We start from the raw sequence: 26,818 nt of genomic DNA on the forward strand, positions 1-26,818 counted from the left end.
CACAAGGATTTTAAAACAAAACAACCTACTACAATTTGGCATTCACAAAAAAGCAACTCTCCTATTTGTATGAGTTATTCATATTTGACGTTTTCTCAACACTTCTTGGTAAGAATATAGGTTAATAGAGACATGTTCCAAGTAAAGTGTCATGTTCAGACTTATTTCTTAAACTAATAGGATGACAACTACGTCACCTAGTGGATGTAAGCAGTTGTACATGCTGGTAGACATGATAGATAGGCTATATTCCCCAACAAGGCAAGGAAATGTGCAACATCCCTAACCCTAACCCTTAATCTCTGGACCTTTTAGGAGCCACTTAATGAGCTCATAGGCCTACGTTAAATAGGCTTGCCAAAACTGGTCAGGTAAGCTGCCAATTAAAGAGACGGCACACACTTTCAGACTTATTTATACGTAGTCCTAATAATAACACTGTACATAACGAATACCTTGGTAGGAAGGAAGTAAAAGCCACGAATGTATTGGAACCATGGATGTAGGCTATTAAGAACGCAAAGGTAAGGAAGTTGCTGCGCTCTTTACGTGCGCTGATTTGACGTCAGAAGAAACGTTGCTGCCTTTCTGCCCATGCTCACAAGGACAGGAGGGGATGAGCCAGACTGCAGCTGATAGATGTGTTGTAGTGATGTAATGTTGCCTGTTTGGTGACTACGGATGGCTGTCTGTGCCAGGCTCTGCGGAGTGGGTCAGTCGCGGAGGTGCCGGAGGCGACAGCGGCATAACCAGCAGGATCAAGCGAGCGATTCCGACATGGATGAGGAGGAAGAGGAGCGGATCGTGGGTCAGAGGCAAGGCGACGTCGGCGGCGGCGGAGGCCCGGAGAGCGGCGTCGCCACTGCAGGGCCGGGTGACGCTTGTGAATACGGCAGCGGTCATGTCAACAGAGGAGGCTTTCCGGATCGCACAAGCACGGGACCTCCACACCCGCAGTCATTAGCGGAGCTACCGCCGGAGCTTTTGGTGGAAATAGTCTCCTTGCTTCCCGGGACAGCACTACCAAATGTTGCCCTCGTCTGCAAGAAATTTAGACAAATACTTAACACTGAAACCATCTGGAGAAGGCGGTGCATGGAAGGTAAATAGGCCTTTAGGCTGCGATTATAACGTGGACATATGGATCATTTAAATGTTAACGTGTAACGTTAGCCTGCTAAATTTAGTCATTTTAATATATCACATGGCTTATTTGTGTCAGTGCCCAGCTCTGATCCCTCGGAAATGTATTCCCCATAAAAGCATTTCTATTGATCTGTACGGGAACCTGACCATGAATACATTACCGTCTTTGGTCACTGCTGTAGACATAGTCTAAGACCTCTTAAGCTGCAGACACACAGACCAGAAGGTAGTTGGACGGATCAGTCTCCCCGAGTTGGTCAAAAAAGTGCCTCGGAACACACCAAAGCGACGAGACATTAGTGTTGTTATAGGCCCACGTTAGCCATTCTGTGTAGCTGATGTTAATGCAGGGGCGGAACTAACCTTTTGGGGGCCATTAGCATTATTTTGATCACACCACCACCACCCTATGTTATGAAGTCAGGGGACTGCATTACTGCAGGTTTTAACAAATGTTTCTTATGACATGTACATTAGACACAAATAGGCTAATGTGCTTAACTTAATGCAATACAAAATAAAATACTATATTATGGCATATATATATATATATATATATATATATATATATATATATATATATATATATATAATGTGTATATGTATATGTGTATGTGTGTAAATGTGTATCATAATACACACTTTAATGTAATAACTTTTCTGGTAAATCTAATTAAAAGTTGTAAATGGATAAAATAACCAAAGATCCAATATCCAGTCCCTCCAGAAAATCGCGATTATGCGATTGCATAATTCAATGCATAATCAGCCAAAGTCTGCATATTTATGCGGGGGCCATATTTTTTCAAATACGCCGCACTTTCGCCGCATAAATTGACGATTTCTGCGCAAAATATGCGGGGCTTGCATGATTTCATAATAATGCGTTTACTTCACACAAGAGTAGCCATTTTCCCATGTTGCCATGGGAATGTTATGAAGTGACGTAATTACGCGACGTGAACATTATCGAAAAGCAGGGTGTTGGGGGAATCACTTTTTTTCACTTTTTCATCAAACCGCAGTTTTTGCAAGTTCCCGCAATTTTTGCAAGTTCCCACAATTTCATCGCATAAATATCCCGCATATTCCATCGCATTTTTTAAGAAAACGTGCCGCATAATCAAGGATTTTTGCTCGCAACAATCACAATAAAATTCCGCATTTTTCTGGAAGTACTGAATATTGCCACAAAGCAGTTCTGCTCATTGATGTGTAACATTGGCCACAATAGCCAACTACACATTTATATAGATACCATGATATAAATGGTATCTTAACTTCTTTTACGGTCGATTGACATTTATATTGTCATATCGCCCAGCATTTCTTGAAGTCTGTCATCCAGAAAAAGACTAAATATTTTCTCACTCCAGCGCCTCCAGTTTGAGAATTTACTGCTTTTATCAGTTTCATAACATTATGAATATAATTTTTTATAGTTTTTTTTTAAATGCCAAAGAAAATAGTCAACTTAAAGACAGGCTACTATTTATGGCTTGTGTAATGGGCATTTCTTGTTTGATTTCATGTCATTATAGATTAAAGGATTAATCTAATAATTGGAAGAATACTCCGTTGATTAATTGATAATAAAAAAAATTTCAAAACATGAGTAGTTGGCTGGGAGGAAATATTAACAACAATAAAGTATGTTTAAAATCACTGAAGTCAATTAATTGAACTAAAGAAAGCAGTTACAGTGAAGACAGCAAGCAGAAGAAAAAAATTAAAGAGACAGCACTTGTCTAATAACAGTACATGGGCAGTTACAGTGGAATAGGGACAACTAATAGCAATTGAATAGATCATACTATGACTACTAAGAAGCATGAACAATTACAGTCAAAAACAGTAAGATGTGTGATTTAGAGCTGAACACATTACAGTGTTACAGGACCACCCAGTTGTAAGATCTTACGATCTGTAAATTCAGTCAAACATATCTCTTCAGTGCATTTTAACCAATGGTGAAAAGCAACGAGTCCAAAAAAAAGGGCTCTTTAACAGACTTAACATAAAAAAATAAAAAAATAAAAGAATTCTTGGGTTTTTATGGTGGCTGCTTAGTTCCCTTATCCCTTAGGTTGGCTGTGTGTGTAAGACATCTTGTGAAACGTTTTGAATCGGACGTCTGTGTCTGCTGACTGGAGTTCAAGCTTGGACCGTCCATCTTGCTCGCCGCTGTGCAAATTTCCTGTTCCGCTGCTCTACACCATTATTCAAAATGAATATTGACTTCTGCCACTGTTTAGGGTTTTGATCTCACTGTAGTTTTGTCACAATGTGTAACGCCTCAATTCACATTATGTGCTTATTATGCATACATGTGTTCTCTCTGCAGAGTTTGGCATGAAGGATGATCTGAGGAAGATGGAAGTGGGAGGAGTGTCTAGCCGGGACCTCTATGTTAAACGTGAGTTTGACTCCTAATTAAACAGTTCACATGTCACCCGTGAATTGATCCAGTATTTGTTGTTAAGTTCTATTCCATTGGGTCATTTAGCATTTGCACCCACGTATATTCTTGTATGTTTGTGGTGTCCAAATAGATCTCTCTAATGACTGTGATTTTAGAAAACAGTCCCAGCAAATGCTTTTCTGATATGAATGTTGTTTCTCCGTTCCACTTGAACTCAGACTGTTAATGTTACAACTATATATTTTTTTTTAATTGTGGTCTCTCCCATCTGTTCCTAATTTATTTATCAGCGGAGATATAGGGCTTATTTTGAAATACCAGTTGACACAAAACATGCCAGGCAGAGTGGGGGTACGTGTTGGCTCTTTGAATAGACACATTACTGTGATCACTAGAAGGCTGCTTTGGGCTGAGCCTGCTTTGGTCCATGGCTGCTCTATACATGCCTGTGTTGTGCCTGTCCAGGTGTCAACCCACGGGTGAAGTCTGGGCGCTTTATGAAGCTCCTCCCGGACTACGAGCACATGGACTATAGAGACGTGTACACACACTGTATGTACATGGGCCTCAGCGTGGTTTGATTGCAGCATGAGGGGTTGTGTGAGTGAGACTCTTATTGATTTAATTTGGAAGCAAACAGCTGCAGCATCCCATGTGAACAGTTAACGTGTTAAAAATTCTCAGTGCTGTTTGCTTTCATATTAAGTGTGAACTAGGAGGCCAGATTATTTGGTGTGCTGTGTGTTGTTTGGACTGGCTGACAGGAGCGTGGTCAGTTTAAACTTTCTGGGTTTCACCGAATCCTGACAGACATTAAACATAAAGTTACATTTTACATCTCCTCTTGTGTTTGTAACCATGCACAGTGTAGTTTGTAGTAAAGCATGGGTGTTGCATTGCAGAAACTGTTAAGTATGGTGTGATGTTGTGCTCTTATGTTGCAGTGCTTCACCCATACAGACATATCTTGGGCTTATGGCAGCCTGACATAGGGCCTTATGGTGGATTGCTCAATGTTGTGGTAAGTAGCTTTCTTAATCAAGACAAGATTTGCATTAAGATAAGGATGACTGACAATGACTACAGTGTACAGTTTGTCGACCTCTTTTGCAAGTCATTTATGATGTGGCAATATGCAGCTGTAAATGCCTTAGCAGGATATCTACCATCATTATGTGGACGACAAATGTACTTAACCATATCACCTGAGTAAGTGCATCAAACAAATCAACAATTAGATGTGCCAGAACATTCTTAAATTGAATGAAGACAAAATAGCTGTTTTTTTGGTGCCAAATAGGAGCGTTTAAAAGTTAGCGCTCAGGCTCAATCGGCAATGTTAAAAACAGGAGAGAAAAGCCAGAAATCTTGGTGTAGTCATGGACTCAGACCTGAATTTTTAACAGCCACATTAAGACAATTACAAAAGTCAACCTACTAGCACCTTAAGAATATATCAAGGGTTAAAGGACTTATGTCGCAGCAGGACTTAGAAAACTGCTTTTATTTTTAGTAGACTCAACTGCTGTAACAGTGTTTTTACAGGTCTCCCTAAAAAATCAATCAGACAGCTGCAGCGGATTCAGAACGCTGCTGCCCGAGTCCTCACTAAGACCAAGAAAGTGGGTCACATCACTCCAGTTCTGAGGTCTTTACACTGGCTTCCTGTGCCTCAAAGAGTTGATTTCAAAATACATCCGTTGGTTTGTAAAGCAGTGAATGGTTTAGGGCCAAAATACATTTCTGATCTTCTGCTATATTATGAACCATCCAGACCTCTCTGGGTCGCCAGGTCTGCTTTATGTCCTTCAGAGTCAGAACTAAACATGGAGAAGCAGCGGCCAGTTTTTATGCTGCACATATCTGGAACAAACACCCAGAAAACTGCAGGTCCGCCACAACTCTCAGTTCTTTTAAACCAAGACTGAAGACTTCTTTTTGATGTTGCCTTTTTTAAGTAATTGTTTATTTCTGTTTCTTATGTAACTTGTATTCTTGTTTTTCATAGATTTTTTTTATTCCATTTTAGCAGTTTTTATATTCCCCGAATAGTTTTAACTGCTTTTTAATGTTTTATGTAAAGCACTTCCAATTGCCTTGTTGCTGAAATGTTCTATATAAATAAAGCTACCTTGCCTTTCCTAACATCATTTTAGGATCATTCCAATGGCTAATAAATTATTATTATTATTATTATTATTTCTTCTTCAGGTGGACGGGCTGTTTATCATCGGCTGGATGTATTTGCCCCCTCACGACCCCCGTGTGGAGGATCCCATGAGACGACGGCCGCTTTTCCGTATCCACTTGTTGGAAAGCAATAAAGCCACTGTAGAGTGTATGTATGGACACAAGGGTCCCCACAAAGGAGACATACAGGTGAGGGCTTACAGCCCAAAGGCTTGGCTGTGCACCAAAAAAATAAACAGCTCGACGTCATCTGGATATTTGTTGACACAGATTAGTGATTTTACTTTAATTTGAGGTTAGAAGCGAATAAAAGTATGTCATCCATTAATATGTGTCATGTTCTGTTATTTTTAGACTGTGAAGAAGGATGAATTTTCAACAAAGTGTAACCAGACTGATTATCACCGAATGCCAGGGGGCAGACAGGAGGTGGGTCAAATCAGGGAACAACCTTCTAACTATTCAATTATCTTGCTTATGTACTTTGATAATGTCAACATTCAAAGTCGTGTGTGTGTGTGTGTGTGTGTGTGTGTGTGTGTGTGTGTTGTGTGTGTGTGTGTGTGTGTGTGTGTGTGTGTGTGTGTGTGTGTGTGTGTGTGTGTGTGTGTGTGTGTGTGTGTGTGTGTGTGTGTGTGTGTGTGTGTGTGCAGGAGTTCAGAACATGGTTGGAGGAAGAATGGGGCCGGACACTGGAAGAAATCTTTCATGAGCACATGCAGGAGCTCATCCTTATGAAGTTTATTTATACCAGTCAATATGAGTACGAGTCTCTTCCTTACTTCACACTTTCTCGATAGAGTGTCAATGAGTGTAAGGCCTTCAGTAGCTCTCGCTGGTTAAAGCGCCCATATTATGCTCATTTTCAGGTTCATAACTGTATTTTAAGGTTGTACCAGAATAGGTTTACATGGTTTAATTTTCAAAAAACACCATATTTTTGTTGTACTGCACAGCTCTCTCTCACTGCTGCAGATCCTCTTTTCACCTGGTTTCTGTTTTAGCTACAGAGTGAGACCTCTTTTCATCTTCTTCTTCTGTACTATCTTTGATTGCACTCGCACATGCGCAGTAGCTCAGATGTAGATCATGTCAGCTAGCTAACTCTAGAGACAGTAAAATGGTGCGTTCTTTTTGTCTTGTAATCGCGACTAGTAGCTCGAGCGTGACGTCACATCCGTGTCGAAAAACGAATAACCGCGGGTTGTTGCATTCTTTTTGTCACACAATACTACGAGTCGGAGAAAAGATGGATTTTTGTAACATTTTTAGTAACATTTAGGATTCTATTCACCCAGTTATTGACATATTACACACATATATTTCACAGTTTGATACATGAAAATTGTACGTTTTGATTAACACACGTTAGGCTACTGCTCTGCTTTCTGCTCAAGACTCGGCTTAAAGCCATTGTTGTCATATAGCAACCGCGTCTCTAGCCAATTTCAGCTGCACAAGCTACAAAATAACTAATTAAGCGGTATTTAACTCCTAATAAGACTGTAGCGACATGCCTATAGGTAGCAGTAAGCGCTATGTGTGTACGACTTCTTCATTTGGTTACAACAAAGACAAAAGTGCTTAAAATTGTAGAAAACCACAATGTTTACTACGTGTGATGCACGGTAGCCATCTTTGAAAGTGAGCTCGGGGTCCTCTGAGTTCAGACGACTTGACGAGTCGTAAATACGACCTCGGGGGCGTTCTTTTTGCAACTTCCTGGTCGTAACTCCGGAAAACAACTCGTAAAACGACTTCGGTGGACAAAAAGAACGCACCAAAAGAAAGCCTGTTTCTCCAACTTCGGTCAGTTACAAGGCAGGATTAGCTGGGAGACTTCTAAATGAGGGCGCACATGTAAGTACCGTAGTTCTTTTGTAGATTATGGTGAACTTGTGTGTGTTGTAGCAGTGCTTTGCTATTGAGAACGATGTAGCATGCTAGCGTGCTAGCATTAGCATGCTAACGCTACGAGCTAACGGTTGTGGTTAGCCAGCTCATTTTGGACTGTGACGTCACAGTCCGAGCCGATTTTGAACAGCTCACTAGGAGACTGAAGGCAGGACACATTCAGAAACCGTATCTCACTCAAAACAGCATGGATGGATTTTTTCAAAGTTTGTATGTGTGTGGAAGCACCAGAGACACAAAAGAACACCCCAAATCCCTGAAAAAGTGTTTTTTTCATAATATGGGCACTTTAAAGGAACACACCGACTTATTGGGACTTTAGCTTATTCACCGTATCCCCCAGAGTTAGATAAGTCCATACATACCCTTCTCGTCTCCGTGCGTGTCGTAACTCTCTGACGCACCCACCGCTAGCCTAGCTTAGCATAGATCCTGGAGGTAACCGGCTCCATCTAGCCTACTGCTCCCAATAACGTGACAAAATAATGCCAACATTTTCCTATTTACATGTTGTGATTTGTATAGTCACTGGGTGTACAAATAACAAGGTCACATGAGACACAGCCATCTTCTAACCATATATAAACTGGGAACTATATTCTCAGAAGGCGAAGCACTGCTACTTCTGCTACTTGGGCGGAGTGATTTGCTCGCAGCACCTGAAGTCCTGTGGTGAGGAGTAGAGAGTAACAACGGTGCTTTTCAGGTGTTGCGCTAATCAACTAGCTGTGCTTCGCCTTCTGAGAATATAGTTCCCAGTATGTATACATTTATCTAACTCTACGGTGAATAAGCTAAAGTCCCAATAAGTCAGTGTGTTCCTTTTTAAGCAATAACTACAAGGATAGCTTGTTATCTTAAGAGAGAGTTCAGATTTTTACTTGGGTCAATGTATAACCCGTTCATGTAGTTCTGATGGCCTTGGAAGAGGCTCAGATTACACTGTCGATAAACATTGTAATCAATCATCTACATATAAAAACACAAATGTCGACAAATCTATCCCGTTTCACCAAAGAATAAAGAAAAAGGTTAAGGATTTCCATAAATTAAGTGATAAGTCAAATGCTATATGTGCTATATGTGATTCACAGTGAAATTAAAACATTAAACAGTGGCAAAAGTCCGATCAACCCTGACTAATGTTGTCTACTGTCTTTTGCCAGTAACTGCTTGACATACCGGAGGATCTACCTGCCTCCTGCAATGCCCTCTGACTTGCTGCCCCCAGGCCTCTTCAAAGGCACCTACGGCAGTCACGGCTTGGAGATTGTCATGCTCAGTTTCATTGGGACTTATGCGAGAGCCACCAAGCTCACTGTAAGTTGGTGGATAATCATTATCAGACAATGTTTGCCTTAAAAAGAAACTGCTTGTTGCAAAGTTATCTAACTAACAGAAATATGCATGTGGATTTCGTACAGGAAGACTGCTTTCTTGTGAATTATTTAATGTCCCTCAAAGCTTTAGTGCGTAACTTTTTTTATATTAATGAACAGTCCGTTACATTCAAGCCATTGTCAAATTAGTTTATACAAAGGTAATTAAGACTATCAGCTCCACACAACTCTCTCTGTATTTCTCAGGATTGCTGTGTTTAGAAAATAGTGTCGTCCAGTGACCTTCGCGCAGAAACTCGAGTGAAGATACTTACCTCTTCTGAAGAAGTCCATCATGTTTTTTTAAATCCTCCGTGTCCTCCTTGGCAACTAGCAACTGCGTGGAGGAGGGGTGGGGGGCAGTGTGCAATTACAGAAGGCTTGTGTCATGTGGATGCAGTGGTGTTGTCATTACTTAGAATTCCTCATGGGGGCAACAGAAACTACGCACTATAGCTTTAAATGTGCTCTAGGTCATCATCCCCTTCTCTAACAAAAAAATATTCAGCCAAAATTCTTTCAACAGGCACAATGACAGACACAGTATACATGGATGAATGGAACATTCTCACATGTTTGACCTACAGGATGTAACGTTAACCGACAACATGAATCAACTAGTGGTGAAGATGTTCATTTTACTCCTTTCTGCAGGGAGACCCCAATGTTCCTGCAGGGCAACCCACTTTGGATGTTGACCTGAGACGGCCTGTGGTCCTCCCAGACTTGGAGCAGCAGCGCAACATAGAGGAGCTGTCCAGGCTGGTAATGGGGGTACACGAGGAAGTGCAGCGAGAAGATCAACAACAGGCCATGGACACTTCTGCTGCAGCCAGAGGTGCAGCAGAGGGGGCCTCTGGTGGTGCCAGCGTAGAAGAAGGGGTGGAGGCAGACCACGTTACCTGTTCAGACAGCTGCCAGCCTGGCCCCAGCACCACCACCTCCACCACCACCACCACCAGTCCTCCCGAAGCCCAGCCATTCGTCCTGCCCCTGGGAGTTATGGCTCGCAACGAGGTCTACCCTCGCACCTGCAGGAAATGGTAAAGACTCAGCTGTAGGGAAAATTCATAAGGTATAAATTCCACAGTGTACAGGTGGATTGATTGGAGCCGCCTTAGATCCTGTAACAGTAGTGTTCGACATAGTGTTCCTGTTGTTCATGAGCTGTTATAAACTTGTTAGTCTCGTATTGCCACACCTATTTCCACATTGCTGTGGAGTAAGGTCTGGCTACAACGTAATAATCTTCCCTCAGCGTTAAGTTTTGTTGCTAAACTGTGTGTAAAATGAGCGGTGACCTTAAATCATCTGTGTGACGTTTATGTTTCCAGGTAACGTTACTGTTGACGTTCAAACAGGCCTGCATGTGTGTTTTGAGAAATATCTTTATACTGCAAGACTATATTTATTTTATTTGTTATTTATATATATATTTTAGTGCGATATTGGATGTGAGAAGAAGGAAATGGTTCTAACATTGCACTTTAGATGTGTGTGAATGTCCCACACCAGGAGTCATTTATATAGTTCTGTTTTATAGTGATTGATTATCTATTCAAAAAATTTTCTATTAAAGAAAAGATAGAAAATAAATATTTGTGTGTGCTGGAAAGTGGTACTAAAATATGAAAACGGAATCGGCTAAAATCGGTATCGGCATTTCAACTCAATGAAAAATCGGAAATCGGAATCGGCCTAGAAAGTTGAAATTGGTGCATATCTAATAGATAAGAATATTTAATTTACAATATAACTACTATTATTATTAGTATATATTATTGGCATATATTATTATGGCTTCCACAATGAATTGCAATCTGCAAGAGGAATGTAACGGCTTAAAATGTTTTTTTTGTCATTGTATGCTTTGGTGGCATTATTATCACCCTAAAGGAAAACACTGATTTCACTCAAAGAAACCTTTCTGATAGGATTAATGACTACAGAAAATGAAAATGCATTATTGAGTCCCAAATCCATAAGAAGGTTACTATAAAGCTTCGTGGAAAATAATATTCAGCAGTTATTATCAGTCTTTAATTGTTAAAGTAAAACACTGCAGTCATAAGCATTATGTTATTTATTTCTGCACACTGTTTGCTAGAACAGAGTCTACAATCCATTGAAATTGATATCCATTAAAAAAAATATTGATTGATTGATAGATAATTGATTGTTCCTCCATTTCAGCTTCTATGGGACAGGCCTGATCGCCGGGCACGGCTTTACAAGTCCAGAGCGCACCCCGGGGCTCTTTGTGCTGTTTGATGAGGACCGTTTTGGTTTCATCTGGCTGGAGTTGAAATCTTTCAGTCTGTACAGTCGCCTGACGGACCACCTAGCTCACTCTCACGCCCCAAATATGGAGCGATTTGAGGCCATGCTGATGAACATGCAATCCTGGACGTCCTGATGCACCACGTTTTAAGCCTCCACTTACAATACATACAGTGCATAATAACAACCATTTTTACACAAATCACCTCTGTCCCCTGCTAACTAAACGTTACTACCGCGATAGCTGTAACTTTCCCCGTTCTGTCTATATCTGTTTCACAAACATTGCATTTTACGGTCTAATTAATCTAGTAATGTCACCCTGACTTGACTCCTGTTCTTATAGAAACACTTTGAACAGCCTCCCAAGTCACCGTTTATCAGCTCACCTCAGTATGATCGAAATCCTCCATTGCAGCATGAAAGCAGGTCACATTAACCTTTTCATTTATTTATTTATTTATTTATTACCTGCAGGAGATGAGATGGAATGAGATTTCATACCACTTAGTATGGATCAAATTGTGCGTGCCTCTTATTCTAAAACCATGTCTGTACTTGATAGTGCTTGAAGATGATAAAGGTGTCCAATGTATTCTACTATATAGCATTATATTGATTTCAGTGCCCAACATGAACTGCATGCTGCATTTTATTTAGAGCTTATCGCATCTCACTCATAAACATGATCTGAACATGATGTTTTATTGTCATTTAGCAGCATGCCTTCCTTTTTATTATGTTTTGCTTTCAAAAAGAAAAAGACAGCTTCTCAGGTGTTTTGTCAGTGAAAAACCGGACTAAAGTATTTATGTTTATAACAACAATGTATGAAGTTCCATTCATTTTAGTCCTTTGTCCAGTAGAAAAACAAAGTAAGTTTTACAACTGGGCAATATTCTAACTGTTGAGAAGCCAGGGTTTGCTGTCTTATCAAACTAGCTACATCAGCCAGTTTTGGCCCTTTTGAACTTGAGATAGTGATGCTCTGGCTCATGATCCTACATCAATTCAAGATTCAAGATTAACTTTATTGTCCCACATCGTGGGAAATATGTCTTGGGCACTTAACCCATGCTGCAGCCGTGGTAAAAACAAACAAACACAGACAGCATGTACAAACAACAGATACTGTACAATACCACACAACAGACCGTACTACTGTATGGTCCTGTTGGTGTATAAAAGCCAACATGGTGTCATGTAATGCATTAGTTAAACATTACTCAAAATTAATAAATACAATAAATTAATGCAGTTTATGTGCTTGTATTACGATGGCCTGAAACAGAAACTTCTCTTACATTTTAAATGTATTGCATTTGTTGTTTGTTTTAATGGCTGATGTAACTTTTGTCTGGCTTCATACCTGCAAAGTTATTCCCCCCCCAGATTTCCAATTCATTGTGGACTTGAGACCAGGCTAGCAGACCATTATACACACAGGTCAAATTACATCTCAACATACCAAGTAAGCGTCTGTATGGCTCATTACAGCCTGATGGTGTTGCCCTGTAGCTTTCTTACTCCAAGTGCACTTTTCGGGGCATTATAGTGAATCATTCAAAACCACTGGCCAACACATTAATATCAGACTGCAGCTTTACTAACATTTGCAAAAGAAAAAAGAAAAAGTGTCTGCTAAAGCGTCATCAACTTCATTTTATTCATTTCCTTCTAAATTTAGTATATTTGATTTATACATTCTCCAATTTGTAGGCCCTCTGTACCCGGCTGTTTGAATGACTTGCCTACAAAAAAAGTATTTTCGTTGTACTATTTTCATTGCGATACGCCTGGTTTTGCAGAAAACAAACTAAGTTTGACCTATTGAACTGCTCACATCGGACTTCAGGGAGCTTTTCAGCTTCAGTGCTCCTCCCAGTAATAAAAACTACAAAACTGAAAATAGCCTTTTTGTCAAATCTATGCTTTGTGTGCATATCCCTTTGTTGTAATGATAGAAAGCTGTTCTCAACTATCATCACCCTAAAGGATTATCTCTTTCCACTGCCCTATTTGAATTTTGATTATGATGTGATAAAAAAAGTTTACAGCCCTGTATTACGCAAGCCCTATGTACTGTTGGCAGCATAAACCTTAAGTAACCCATGTTTACCTATGAAGAACCTTGATTAGAAGTTGGGCATTTGGCCTAGGTTTATGTTAACCCTTTCAGACCAACGGACAGTAATGTGTCTTGTTTTTGTATCTATTTGTGCGAATGGAGAATGAGATTGTTGGATAACATTAATTCAGGGATACAGACAACACATAACTGAATGGTAAAACATTTAGATTTTTATTTTATATTGGAATCCAGATTATGAAGGAGATATTAAATATGTGGTCAGACACGGTAGGGGCATCCAAGACTTGCGGTGCTGTTCTGTTACATATTTCCTGTTGGGCTTTTGGATTTTAAAGAGGTATTCCCTGAAGCTATTTACCTTGGATTCAAACTGATGTTCAATATACACAGTGGCTATAAAAATTATTCACCCAACCTTAATTTTTCACATGCTACTACAACATCACACAGCTTTTTAAGTTCAATTGTGAGCTTAGAAAATTTCCTTTTCAAATTTCATACAATTCATTTGTATAGGCTACACAAGAACTTTGTTAAAATATTATTACCATCACATTAGTTTAACAAATGTCTCAATATGTCTTATGCATTGTCAACAGACTTATTTCTGGTTAAAGATGGAATCAATAAAAGGAAAGAAAATGATGGAAGGGAGAAAGAAGAGGTGTATGTTCTACAGTTCGCTGCGCTCCGTTTTCTCTTTGTGTTGTCGGATCTTCTCCGGGAGAGTCTGGGTCATGAAGACGAAGCGCTCCTTCTTCAGGTGCTGACCAGTTACCTGCTCCTTTACATCAATTAACAAGTAGTCTTCTTCTGCTCCATACTTTGGCCAGTGGACAAGGCCGCCTCCATTAGGAGACCTGCATGTGCACCCACACACACACGTTATTAAACATGTTATAAAAAGCCTCATTTCAATGTGTATACTAACTTGTAATGAGGGGGAATTCCTACCCTGTGCGAGCAAAGTTCCCCCAGTAGTTCATCATGGTTCTGCTCAACTCTTCCTCGTCTTCATCGCATGATTCTAAAATAACGATAATCTGGTAAAACACTTTGCACTCTGGGAAACCCAGAGAAATTCCACATCTCTGGTAGTCTATTGAAATACTGATTTTTATATTGCGCTTACCGGCTAATTTGATATGGGTAGTTGTGAAGCAAAATCCTAATACTGTAAAAATTTCATCGCCATGGTCACTCCCAACAAAGCTTGGCCTTTTTGCCTGCAGGAATTTGGGTGGATGCTGGTACTCGTACAGGTATACAGGGGCACCTGCATCTGGTAGTAGATGAACGGGTGTGACATAACTTGTTTATGAAAGTGTGACAGTAAACATTTCACTATGGTTCTTAAATAGATTTGCATGCTTTTGTGTAAATCAAATACCTCGGTGGGCATTAGCGGTTTTGATGGCTGGGATGGTGAACAACATATCTCCAAGCAAGTCAGTGAACACATCTCTATTTTTCTCTCGATCTTCACCGGTTCCAATATATTCATCTACAAACAAATCTCTGAAGAATGCATCTTTGGGCTTTAGGGAACCGAGCAACACATACAGCATGTCAGAGAAGTTTGAGCATGATAAAGCAGAGTAATATTGTAATGTCCAGCACTGTCTTGTCTTACATCAGGGTAGAACAGGGACAGCATGTTCAACAGCTGCTCCCGGTCTAATCCCTCTGTCCAGTTTGCAGGAGCAAAGAACTGAGGGAAGAAGGTGAACATTTCGGACATGCACAAAATCTTAACAAAATCATGTTTTCATGTGCTCATCTGGAAATCAGCAAGCTCTTTAGTCGCACATATTGTAGTAGCAAGTTAGCATTCAGACTTACATTGTTAAGTAACCAGCCCCCTTCATCATTATTAACACCAGTCATAAATGGTACCACTAGAAGTTCACGTGTATGGAACAGCTCATCCACAGGTTTTCTCAGGAAGTGTCCATCAATATTTACAGAAATTCTCAATCGTTCATCCTTGAGGGAACAAAATATGTAAAAACAAGAGTTGAGATAAAGACCACATAAATAAAAAGTTGAACATTTCATCACATCTTGCAGAAGACATCTTATGTGTAATACCTGCGCAATAGCCACAATAGTGTTAATATTGAGATTTCTCATGCAATCTGCCATCTTCTCTGTGCTTTCGAGGCTACAGCCAGATACATTTGCCACCACCTGAGGACAGGTAAAGGTACTTTATTGTCACATACACATAGCAAAATTCATCCTCTGCATTTAACGGCAGCTCGGCAGCCATTTACAGCGCCCAGGGGCCAACTTGAGATCTGAGCCAGTGCCTTGATCAAGCACTGACTGGAGTACATGTTTTTTGATGGTGGGGGAAACCGGAGCACCCAGAGAATACCAACACAAACATGGGGAGAGCATACAAACTCTACACAGAAAGGCCCTGAACGACCTGGATTCAAACCCAGAACCTTCTTGCTGTGAGGCCACAGTGCTAACCGTTGGGCCACCATGCTGCTGAAGACAGATATGTGGGCTCCATCTCAACCATTTAGAAAAACAAATATGTTGTGTTGTGATATTCTCAATTTTGTGCACTGAAGAATGTTCACAAGCAAAAATAAACACACTGATCATTAACCTGCATCACTGATAGAGGATCCTTTGAAATGAGTATATCCATCGCAGCAGTGCCACTCTCAGCAATAGCGTGGTGGAACAGGCCAACAGACAATGGCGAGAGAAGCTGTTGATTCAAGCAGAAAAAATTAAAAAGGTTCTTTAGGGATTTTGCAGATGATATTATTTTGTGTTGTGCCTCTGTTGTATGTTATTGTTTATTTATAGACTGTGTTCAGCACTTTGGTCAACAGTGTTGTTTTTAAGGTGCTTTATAAATAAAGGTGGATTGGATTGGATTGATATAACTGTGCCATACTACCAAAAAAGTGAGTTTAATGCTTTGTCTGCAGCAGATCGAGCCTTACCAGGAGGGATACGCTCACTCCGCCAGCAGACTCCCCAAATATGGTAACTAAATCTGGGTCCCCTCCAAAGTTGTGAATGTGCTGCTGAATCCACCTCAGAGCTTGTACCTGGTCCAACAGGCCAACGTTCCCTGGCATGTGCTCATCTCCAGTGCTGGATGGAACATACAATTATAGTCTATATCAGCTGGTAAAATTGAGCCGGTTTTGAATTTGTGTTCACATGTGGCACAGATCAGAAGTCAAAAGTAGTAGAATATAGTCAAAGTATGTTCATTATGTGCTTAGTGATGTGAGTTTTTTTTTACCTGAGAAAGCCCAGAAGTCCCAAGCGGTACTGGATCAGAACCACAACCATATCCTGGTAAGCAGCCAGGGCGGAGCCATCATACATTGAAGCTGCCCCCATAGAAAACCCTCCACCATGGATCCAGACCATGACCTGGTAAGGTAATAAAAGACCTTGATCATTTCCACAAAGCAAAAGCACATTTTTACTTTATTCCATCTGAGCTCATAAAAATCTCAATCAAACTAAGACTTTACTCCGACTATAACGTAAAACCGACGGTGAGAAAAAAAACAGGACATCAGCCCTTTTGCAATCTGGTTCTAAATATGGGCATCATTATACTCATATTGCCATTATGGATTCTGCATAAAAGGAATCAAGCCAAAGTTATCCAAAGCTGAATCTCAGTAACTGAGCGGCACCACTCCAAACCTGCAGCAACTTACTGGGAGCTTGGCATCGTGAGCTCTGTTTGCAGGAGTGTAAATGTTGAGGTAAAGGCAGTCCTCTGAAATGTCTGGGAGATCTACCAACATGAGACCAAGTTTATCAAACAGATCTAAAGAGAACTGTTTATGTTGAACACACCTGAAAAAAAGAGACATGTTTTTGTAGTGAGTATTGTACATAATTTCCCCAAGCGTGGTGTGCCACAACTGAAGCACATGAAGGCCTTACATGGATGGCTGCTGGGTGGCATCTCTCACTCCTTCCCATCCCTCTACAGGCTGGGGTGCAGCCAGTCTCAGAGCGGGGCCTATGGGTGGCTTGGCAAACGGTACACCCAGGTAGGCATGGACCCCAGGCTCCTTCCCCTTTACACTCACATACTGACCGCTCAGGCTGCCCAGCTTTGTGTGGACTTCAGGAGCTGTCAAGATATTTGGACAAAAATCATGATGACGAATGTTGTATCTTCTAATGAAGAACTGAATGTCCACAACATCCACATATGTTTGCAAGTTTAATGGAACGGGCAGCATTACATCTTTACAGGTTATTTTCACCCTGTCAACCACTTCTTCGGTCTCCCTTAACTAGCATCGACATCCGGTCAGCTGAACACACTCTGATTCAGAACTCAATGTAATAGCGCCTCCTTCTGGAACATCAGTTATTAGCAGCTAACTCCAGAAACATAAGAAAATGAACTATCATTCTTCATAGTTAAGTAACTGATATAGCTTACAGATAAGCATTCTTGTAACTTAATATTACAGTTAATATTACAGTCAGGATACCACAACGAACACAATTCTTAAGTTCAATTTCTAGGTAATCTGGGGAGGAAATATGTATAGCTAGGTTACAAATATAATTCCTACATGTATGTAACATCTGTTCGTTGGTTGGTTCTAGCTTATGTGGCAACTGACAAGTGGGAAAGTGTTCAAAAAGGTTTATTTGATTTCAGCCATGTCGAGCCATGTGAAGGACATACTTTTCCCCGTCTTCAATGTTCGCCATGCTGTTTGTATCAGCCTCAAAAACATGTAACTAACTTGCACTGAATCAAATAGTTAAATAATTAGTTAGTCGATAGACCGTAAATTAATGGACAACAATTTTAATAATAGACTAACAGGCACAACTGCCAAATATTTGCTGGTTTCAATCTTTTCAAGTGTGAGTTGTTGAATCATTGGACATTATATATCTTGATGTTTTGGACTGTGGGTCAGAAAAAGACAAGCAATTTGAAGATGTCACCTTGGACCTGGGACAGTTTCCTTTCCCAATGAAAATGGTTCACTACTGGAGAGTGGAATTTACACCATTATTGATAACTAAAAAAAATATTGACCGATTAAACATTTATGAAAATAGTTTATAGTTGCAGCTCTATAACTAACTTTACTGGTCAGGATCATAGGATACAGAGCTCCACCCTGGTTCAACTTTGGCCCACTAAAGGTTAGATTAATGGCACTCCAGATACAAGTATATCGTGCAATCCTTTTGCTGGTAGGCTGATTAAAAAAAAAACAGTAATGTAGAAGGACATATAAAATATGATAAGATAAAATATAATTATATAAGAGGCGATTAAAAACATTTATTTTGAAAAATATCCAAGGCATAATCAGGACATAGGATATAGAAATGCATTTTGCACAGGGGTTGAATACAATTTTGTTACGCAATCTATGACTGCAACATAGCCATTTTGAGTGTGTTAACATTTTATCTCCAAATAAGGGGGTCTTAATAATTTTACTATTATAATTTGCATAGCCATGCAATAGGTAGGCCTAAAAGGTAACCTCGATAAAGGCGCAATAAATGCAAAAAGGTAACATTAAGTCAACAACAGATTACGAGAAATACATTTAAAGGCGATACAGGCTATAACTTGATTGTGTTATTCAGACCAACAGTCAGATCAAGCCTTAAGAGAATGCATTATTGTTGTCGCCGATATTCGTGTGCAAAGAAGTTGGTGTTCTCCTACTTACTTACCAAGTAGGTCTGCTGCAGCAACAACCAGAAATAACACAGACGTTAGAAGGAAGAAAGTTTGTTTTGCGCGGATCTGCATGGTGGACGTCTCTGAGTTGACTGCGACTGCTGGGTTCTGCGGGGAGGAAACTCAAAGACAAAATGACGCCACTTTTACCACCATTTACATATTATATTACGTGCACAATAAGGCGTGACCATACCTGTCAAGTATCCCGTTTTGGCCGGGAAAGTCCCGTATTTTACCCTTCTTTCCCGCCGTCCTCCCGTATTAGTATTTTCCCGTAAATCTCCCATATTTTAACCTGCGTTATTAAAAAATAATAATAGCCCGGGCCCGAGCGGAGTAAAAAAACAAAAAACATTCCCAATCTGAGCTCTGTCACTAGCCTCGCGATAACTGCCACCTGCACTAGGCAGTAGCCTACCACAGGTACTGTAGGTGGCTGTTGTCGCGAGGCTAGTGTGTGAGGTCAGATGATGAGTGACAACGCAGGGAAAAAAAAGAAAAAAAAACAGAGACGGATGATGGACGCTACGACAGAGACGGTGCGCTGCCAAAACTTCTGAAGGCTTTACTATGTATTCCCCATAGCAATGCAGTTCAGAAAGGGTGTTTAGCATGGTACGAAAAGATTGTTACAGAGAATGACGTTAGACCACAGAACTGTCTGCGCTCTACTCTCATGTAAGATGAACCACTCTGGTCCCTACACTCCTTCCAAAACATTCTTAAAGAATGCAAAGTCTGCAACAAATTTGTACAATAACTCACTAAAAGAGTAAAGAAAAGCAATATGAAATGAAAAGAATGTGTGGAATGAAAATAAAATGTAAATGTAAAGACAAGCAATGTTATAAATTGTAAATGTTTTCAGCATTCTGCATCAAGTGGTGATTTTAGCTTTCTTGTACACCTGTCTTAAAATGTAAGGGATACTGGAGCTTGGTTGGGGTGGTGGGACTGCTCGCGGTGGGCGCCGGAAAATGTCCCTTATTTTCAAATCCAAAACTTGACAGGTATGGGCGTGACTCGTCGGTTTTATACCACCGCAAGGTTTTTGCTGACCACTGAAGTGTATTAGCACCCTATTTTATTCTGCACAACTTGTATTTAAGTTATATCTGAACTATCTATATACATGATGAACTTTACCCCACTTTCAGAGGACACCTCTCAGGAAACTGGGAAGTGTTATTACCCCACTAACACAGAACGTTTAGGGAACGTTGGGGAACGTTAGTTTTTGGTTCTCTAAAGGTTAGTTCGAACCAAACCAAAAACTAACGTTTAGGGAACGTTCCCTCATGGTTATAACACTCCCTAAACGTTAGGGGAACCAACCAACTGAAACGTTCTCCTGGTTGCACTGTTCACCTCCACACAACGTTCCCGTTTGGTTGTTTTTGGTTGTTCTGAGTGCGGTTTTGAAATGTTTATTCAAACCAGCTCCATTTAAGTTTTTGAAGTAGCATATACAAAAGGTTTGCAGTCACTTGATTTAGATTCACTCAAAAATGATTGGTCTTATAAAATCTAAGTAAGATAAACAACATAGCAAGTTAATATATTTACTTTTAGGCTGAAATCAATTTTGCTAAAAACTATACTTTTGTGCTTGATTTCGTTTTTTTAACTGTATTAAATGAAAATACTTCTATCGAAATAATTACAACCTTTTCAAGGATCTCAGGTTATAAAATGAATATTGCAAAAACTGAGCTGTTGGCAATAGACTCTTGCAAAAAGGACTTGGAGAATCTCACACAATTTCGAATACAGAAAAAAAATATAAAATACCTTGGAACTTATATTAGCCATGATAAGACCCAGTTGTATAAGGATAACTTTCTTCCACGTATGAAAGACTTTAAGAAGGATGTTAGGCAGTGGCAAGACTTGAAGATTAATTTAATAGGAAGAGTAAACCTCTTTAAGATGATGTGGCTACCGAAATTCTTATTTAAATTTCAAACTATTCCTATAATGCCTCCTAAAACTTTTTTTAAAGAGGTAAACTCAATAATCTCTTTGTTCATTTGGTCAAATAAAGCATCTAGATTGAAAAGGAAACTTTTGTATCACTCAAGAGCAGAAGGGGGTTTAAATCTCCCTAACTTAGAGTTGTATCATGTAGCAGCTCAGTCATATTGATCGCATAATAAATAAAACAAACGAAGATCCATGGATAGATATAGAAAACAATCAATTACAGTGCAACAGTTTACTGTTGGCGCTTTTTTCTAAGGGCAATATCAAATCAACAAATTGTGTTATTAATAGTACATTAAAGGCCTGGAATAAAATAAAAAAAATTCTTCATCAAGAAATGGGGCTTCCCAGGCATATACCTATTTGGAGCAATCCCTCAATAAATATACAGAGTATGCAACTTTACTGGGAAACATGGATCATGATATTGTTGCACCTTTTGGTGAATTAAAAAGCAAATATAATCTAAAAGATACAGAATTATTTAGGTATATGCAACTGAAAAACTGGATTATCTGTAATTTTGACTTGGAAAAGAATATCAGCCCTGAAATGTCTAATATTTTTAGCCAAATAAACAAAAAAAGGAGGCTGATTGGCTCTATGTACAATTTACTGATAAGCATAGAAAATAGTGATACATTATTACAAAGTATATACAATAAATGGACAGAAGACCTAGGGGTTGATGTTAAAGGAAAATGGAAAGAAAGTTTGTCACTAACGTACAAATTAACTACTAACGAAAATCTGCGTCTAATACAGTTTAAGATAATGACAAGAATATATTACACTAGAGATAAAATAAACAAGTTTGATAATACATCATCATAAAATGTAATTCATATGGTGACTCCCTTATGCATGCCTTTTGGTACTGCAAAGGTATAAAGAAGACTTGGGAGGGTATAGAGATTTGGTTATCTAAGTATACTAATAGAGAAATGATATTCTCCCCAAAAATATGTATTTTTCAAGATATAGAGGGAATAAGATATCCAACTAGTTGGCAGATACTTTTTTCCTCTCTTATCTTTAAAAAATTGATCTTGCAAAACTGGAAAAATAAGGAAGCACCTTCAATAGAGAATTGGAAGGCCCTAATGACGTATTATCTGAGTATTGAAAGATCAATGTCAGAGGACAAAAATAAAAAGAAACATTTTGACAGCCAATGGAGACAAATTTATGATGCCCTCTAGAACCTGTCTTTAGAACCCCGTTAATTTATTGTGTGTGTGTGTGTGTGTGTGTGTGTGTGTGTGTGTGGGTGGGTGGGAGATCTGGGTGGGTGGGTGGGTGTGATCTGGGTGGGTGGGGGTGGGTCGATAAAATCAATAAAAAATGAGGGAAGTATACTATATAAAAAATAGAGATGAAATTTTGATGAAACTGTTTTTGATGACATTTTGAAATCTGTCTTTTATTGATTTATTTTTTTTATTTTATTTTTTTTATTTGTTGTTTTGCTTTGTTTGATGTATTTCCTGGAACCGGATTATGGTGACCCACAGAAATTAACAAAAATAAATTCTAAAAAAAAAGTTATTGGATTTTTCTGTCTTGTGTGAAATGTGTTTTGGATAATTACTGGTCACTTTGGCCATTTTTTATTTGTTTCGAGAATTCTGTAAGATGGTTTATGAGTCAAATCTGTAAATATTTTTTTATGTAACAGAGTTACATTAGTTACATAGTTATGCATTGGCATTTGCAAGAAACCTACCATAAATTAACTGACCAATATTCATATCTACTTTCTTTTTAGATGAGTCAACACCACACAGGAAACCAGCTGGTTGCCCAGACCTGGATGGGTGTATTCTAACGCAAGCTCGGCCTGCCACTTCATCTTGGGACCCAGTTGAAGGTACAGTGGCTTTTGCATAACTTAAATTATAACAGAACTGACTTATCTTACAAATGAGATTGTACAAGCTCTCCACTCTGTTCCACGTGTATAATTTGTGTTTCTATACGTTTTACAGCAACTTTTCGACCGGAGGTACTGCCATCCGTTGCATGCTACGGCGAGTGGCAACTAATGATGTTCTAAAACTATATATAAAAATATCCTGCAGGGCCGAAAAGGAAAGAAGGCCTTCCAGGACCTGACGATCTGCAGTGTTATAACAGGCAGGTGTTACTTTATTGTTCACATCAGTATTATGCTTAGCTTGGCTAATAAAAGGTTTTAATTTGACTTGTAACGTTGCTTCATTTTGACTTCTACTCTAGCGGTCTCCCAGAAAAACTTCCCCGCGCTGACTGCAGCAGACGCGGAGGACTTGATTGGTGCTGAAGTTTGCCCCACACAGATGGTAAATTGAAATTCTTCTGTGATGTTAATAATAATCATAATAATCAAAAACTATCAATATTTGTGATCAGAATAAAAACAGGGTTGTTAGTCAGGCAATTTGTCTTGCTTTTGTTAATGTGTTTATTCTTAGTATGACATATCAAACTTTTGTTTCTTTCTTTTTAGGTCAGCTGAGAAGGACAGAGTCTTCAAAACCATGGAGCTCTATTTATTTATTTTTTTGCAGAAGCAAGAGCTGTTGGCCATCTTCTACACTGCTGCCATCCTCCTGCCTCCTCCCCTCTGGCTGGCGCTACAGATCCCTGCACACAAAAACAACCAGACACAAGAACAGCTTCTTTCCCACTGCCATCACTCTCCTGAACTGCTGATAAGTGGGCTCATCCCCACTTTGGCCATTCACCTACACATTACATACTTTATCATTCCAATATGCATCTTGCACAATACATTTGCACTATTACTTTGCACTCTACATCCTTATCTATTTTGTATTTTGTTTATTCTTCTTTGTATATTGTAAATTAAAGTTTTAGATCCAATCAAGTTTGCCTGTTCATTCATTCCTGCTAATATATAATAATTCATTCCTGCTCATGCAGACGGTTTAAAGTAATAATAAAATTAGTATCATTGTTGTTAAAGTTTGTTAAAGGTTAGGGGAATGTAAAAAAGAACGTTAGGGGAACGTTCCCTGAAGGTTACAAAGTTAGGGGAACGTTCTCTAAAGGTTGCAACGTTCTGGGAACCTTCTGACAACGTTCGGAGAACGTTCGATGTAACCAAAAACGAACGTTCCCAGAACGTTCAACCAACTTTCCATAATAACCTAAACACAACCAAACCTAACCTTCAGGGAACGTTCGCGCAACCAAAAACAAACGTTCCCAGAACGTTCTGGGAACCTAAAATTGTTAGCTGGGTAGTGGGGCCCCTAGAAAAAGGGATGCCCTCGTTGGCTTGGTTCCAAAAGGATGATAGCCATTGGTCAATTATCGTTTCCTCACCCATCTATGTTACACAAAGTTTAGGACATATATACCATGTGTTAAAAGCAGAACCTCAGAGCGATCACTGGAGAATTGGGAAAACTGTCGCTCTCCGGGCTCTGCAGAGCTTGTAAATTGATGCTGACCTTTATAATCAAGAAACAGCGTCAGCGGATCCCTCACCACACAGCATTACAGCATTGCTACCAAATACACAACACCATTACTCCACGCTCTGGAGACGGTACTGGCGAATATGAGACTACACTGGCCACCATGGCTCAAAGCATTACAATAATGCTGCTTGCACTAAAGAACAAGTGCCACTCATACACACGGGCGCAACGAGGATAACTGTTGCACGTGAAAAGTTAGTCTACATGATTGACTTAGCAGGCCTATAATGTATCACCTATCAATGCACACCACATTCCCTGTAGGCCTACATTCATTCATTACTGTAATAAATGGCCTATGATGAGATTTCAAATCCCACTTCTGCTAGTAGGAAATTGTGTCTTTAAAGTAGACTAATTTACATAAAAAGGATTTGATTTAAAAAAAAAAAATCTGACATGCTTTCAAAGAAACTAAGATTTTAAAACAAAAACAAATTAATTTGAAATTAAAACAAAATATAGAAATAATCTGAGACAGAAAAAAATATGTATACAGCAGATACTGTTAGTTTATAAACACACATTTATGTCTCTACATATTCACCCTCGCGGAGATTGTTATATGTTAGTAGAAGTAGGGTGGATTGCCCTGTGGGACACCTAAGCTCCAGTGGGTGTGGCTCTTCCCCAAACTAATGAATGTCAGTGAAAACTTTGGGAAAGACAAAGCTGTAGTGAACTGTCCAGTCATAAATTAGGGCAGGGAAATCATCAAACAGGAAGTACCTGCTGTTCTCTTGTTCTCTTAATACATCCATGGTCCTCTTAATACATCCATGTGTGAAAGCCATAGACAGTTAAAAGCTACCAGAAGGTCAGTGACATACAGTTTGGACCAAATTGGTGTTAAGAGTATAAATTAATTTGTATCAAAATAATCATGCTACTTTTTATCTTAATGTATTTATGAAATGGTTGTTCATTAAAAAATAGTATAGCATGGTGTATAATTAAACTATATATTTGATTTCAATTGATTTTTCTATTGTCCCACTTTAGGACAAGTAGTGTCCTAAAGTGGGACAGTATGATTAGCCTAATGTGGGACAGTTGTAAAACTACAACCCAGTCAAGAATGTGTGGTTTATGCAACAGTAATGGTTATTTACATGTTCTTAGTGATATTTGCAGTATTAAAATACTTTATTACCACAGATATTTAAGGTCAAGGGACATTTTTACAGCGGTTTGAAGGTGTGTAATCGTAATATATTACAGAAGTCCGAAAAGCAAAAAATGTCGCACATTAGGGCAATCCACCCCTACTTCCACTAACATACATCTCCACAACGCATGCATCCATCCATCTGTGCATTCTGATGTAGACTATAACAGTGACAGTAATACAATATAAAAGCAATACTAAAGGTCACACGCAGCTAATATTAACTGTTGTTAACTGTTGTTGTTTTTTCAACCATACAGAATATATCCTAAATTTAGGAGGAGGGGGGATGGCTTTGCCAGCCTCTGTGACTCAGAGGATAAGAAAAGAAAGGGGGAGAAAAGGCCATGGGCCTGAGATCTGTTGCCGAACAAGGTAAAGGAGTCTGCAAGGATGGCTGTTCTGCGCCATGGCAGATAATGAGCTGCATCGCCAGAGCCATGTTCTTCCCAGACCTGCAGGAGCTTCCATGACAGATGTGCCTTACACCAAGCACCAAGCACAAGGTGAAAAGACAGGAGGAGGAGCAGAGTGGCAAAAGGAAAAAGGGTACCCAAGGAAGAGTGACACCATCACCTGCAAGCATGCAGTGTCAGAGGGAGCGGGACCCGGTGGCACATATATTTAGACGTTTAATGCCTCGACGCAGAGGTCCAGGATTCGACCACGACCTGTGACGATTTCCTGCATGTCTTCCCCCTCTCTCTCCCCTTTCCTGTCCATTAAAGGTGGAAAAGCCCCAAAAAATAATCTTAAGAAAAGAGGGAGCCAGCCACCCAACAGCTGTAGTTTGGCAAGTGGTACTGCCAGGCCAAAGCCACTATTCAGCATAGGCTATTCTATTATATAGCCTATTCTATAGTAGGCCTATTAATAATCGAACAGAATAGACTAAAATAATTTTAGTCTATTCTATTTTATTATGTATAAGCTATTCTGTTCTATTATGTTCCATTAGGCCTATTATATTCATGTCGATTTATTTGTATAGCTCTGAAAAATGTAATTTAAATGTAATCCTGGAC

General features: G+C 39.5%; 2 protein-coding genes across 3 annotated transcripts; one reads left to right on the plus strand and one right to left on the minus strand.

Annotated features, from left to right (window-relative positions):
- Nucleotides 1-580: 580 nt before the first annotated feature.
- On the plus strand, nucleotides 581-12,155 carry fbxo31 (F-box protein 31). Of its 2 annotated transcripts, XM_039808776.1 has the most exons (10): nucleotides 581-1,102; nucleotides 3,491-3,562; nucleotides 4,034-4,120; nucleotides 4,513-4,589; nucleotides 5,780-5,947; nucleotides 6,113-6,187; nucleotides 6,412-6,521; nucleotides 8,839-8,992; nucleotides 9,706-10,094; nucleotides 11,245-12,155. In XM_039808776.1, the coding sequence occupies exons 1-10, from the start codon at nucleotides 682-684 to the stop codon at nucleotides 11,465-11,467; spliced, it is 1,776 nt and encodes a 591-aa protein (XP_039664710.1). In that variant the 5' UTR covers nucleotides 581-681; the 3' UTR covers nucleotides 11,468-12,155. The 2 variants fall into 2 exon arrangements, with proteins under 2 accessions (XP_039664710.1, XP_039664711.1); XM_039808777.1 differs by lacking the exon at nucleotides 4,034-4,120 and having other exon boundaries at nucleotides 582-1,102.
- A 1,455-nt stretch (nucleotides 12,156-13,610) lies between these two features.
- On the minus strand, nucleotides 13,611-19,291 carry LOC120564089 (pyrethroid hydrolase Ces2e-like). Its single transcript, XM_039808778.1, has 13 exons — nucleotides 19,145-19,291; nucleotides 17,363-17,555; nucleotides 17,131-17,272; nucleotides 16,701-16,834; nucleotides 16,393-16,546; nucleotides 16,047-16,151; nucleotides 15,515-15,613; nucleotides 15,266-15,409; nucleotides 15,057-15,134; nucleotides 14,814-14,961; nucleotides 14,556-14,705; nucleotides 14,378-14,450; nucleotides 13,611-14,283 (listed from the first exon to the last, which is right to left on the minus strand). Exons 1-13 carry the CDS (start codon nucleotides 19,221-19,223, stop codon nucleotides 14,097-14,099), a joined length of 1,686 nt encoding a protein of 561 aa, XP_039664712.1. The 5' UTR covers nucleotides 19,224-19,291; the 3' UTR covers nucleotides 13,611-14,096.
- Between the last annotated feature and the right edge of the window lie 7,527 nt (nucleotides 19,292-26,818).

This window comes from Perca fluviatilis, chromosome 8 (genome assembly GCF_010015445.1).
Source record: "Perca fluviatilis chromosome 8, GENO_Pfluv_1.0, whole genome shotgun sequence".
Taxonomy (NCBI): domain Eukaryota; kingdom Metazoa; phylum Chordata; class Actinopteri; order Perciformes; family Percidae; genus Perca; species Perca fluviatilis.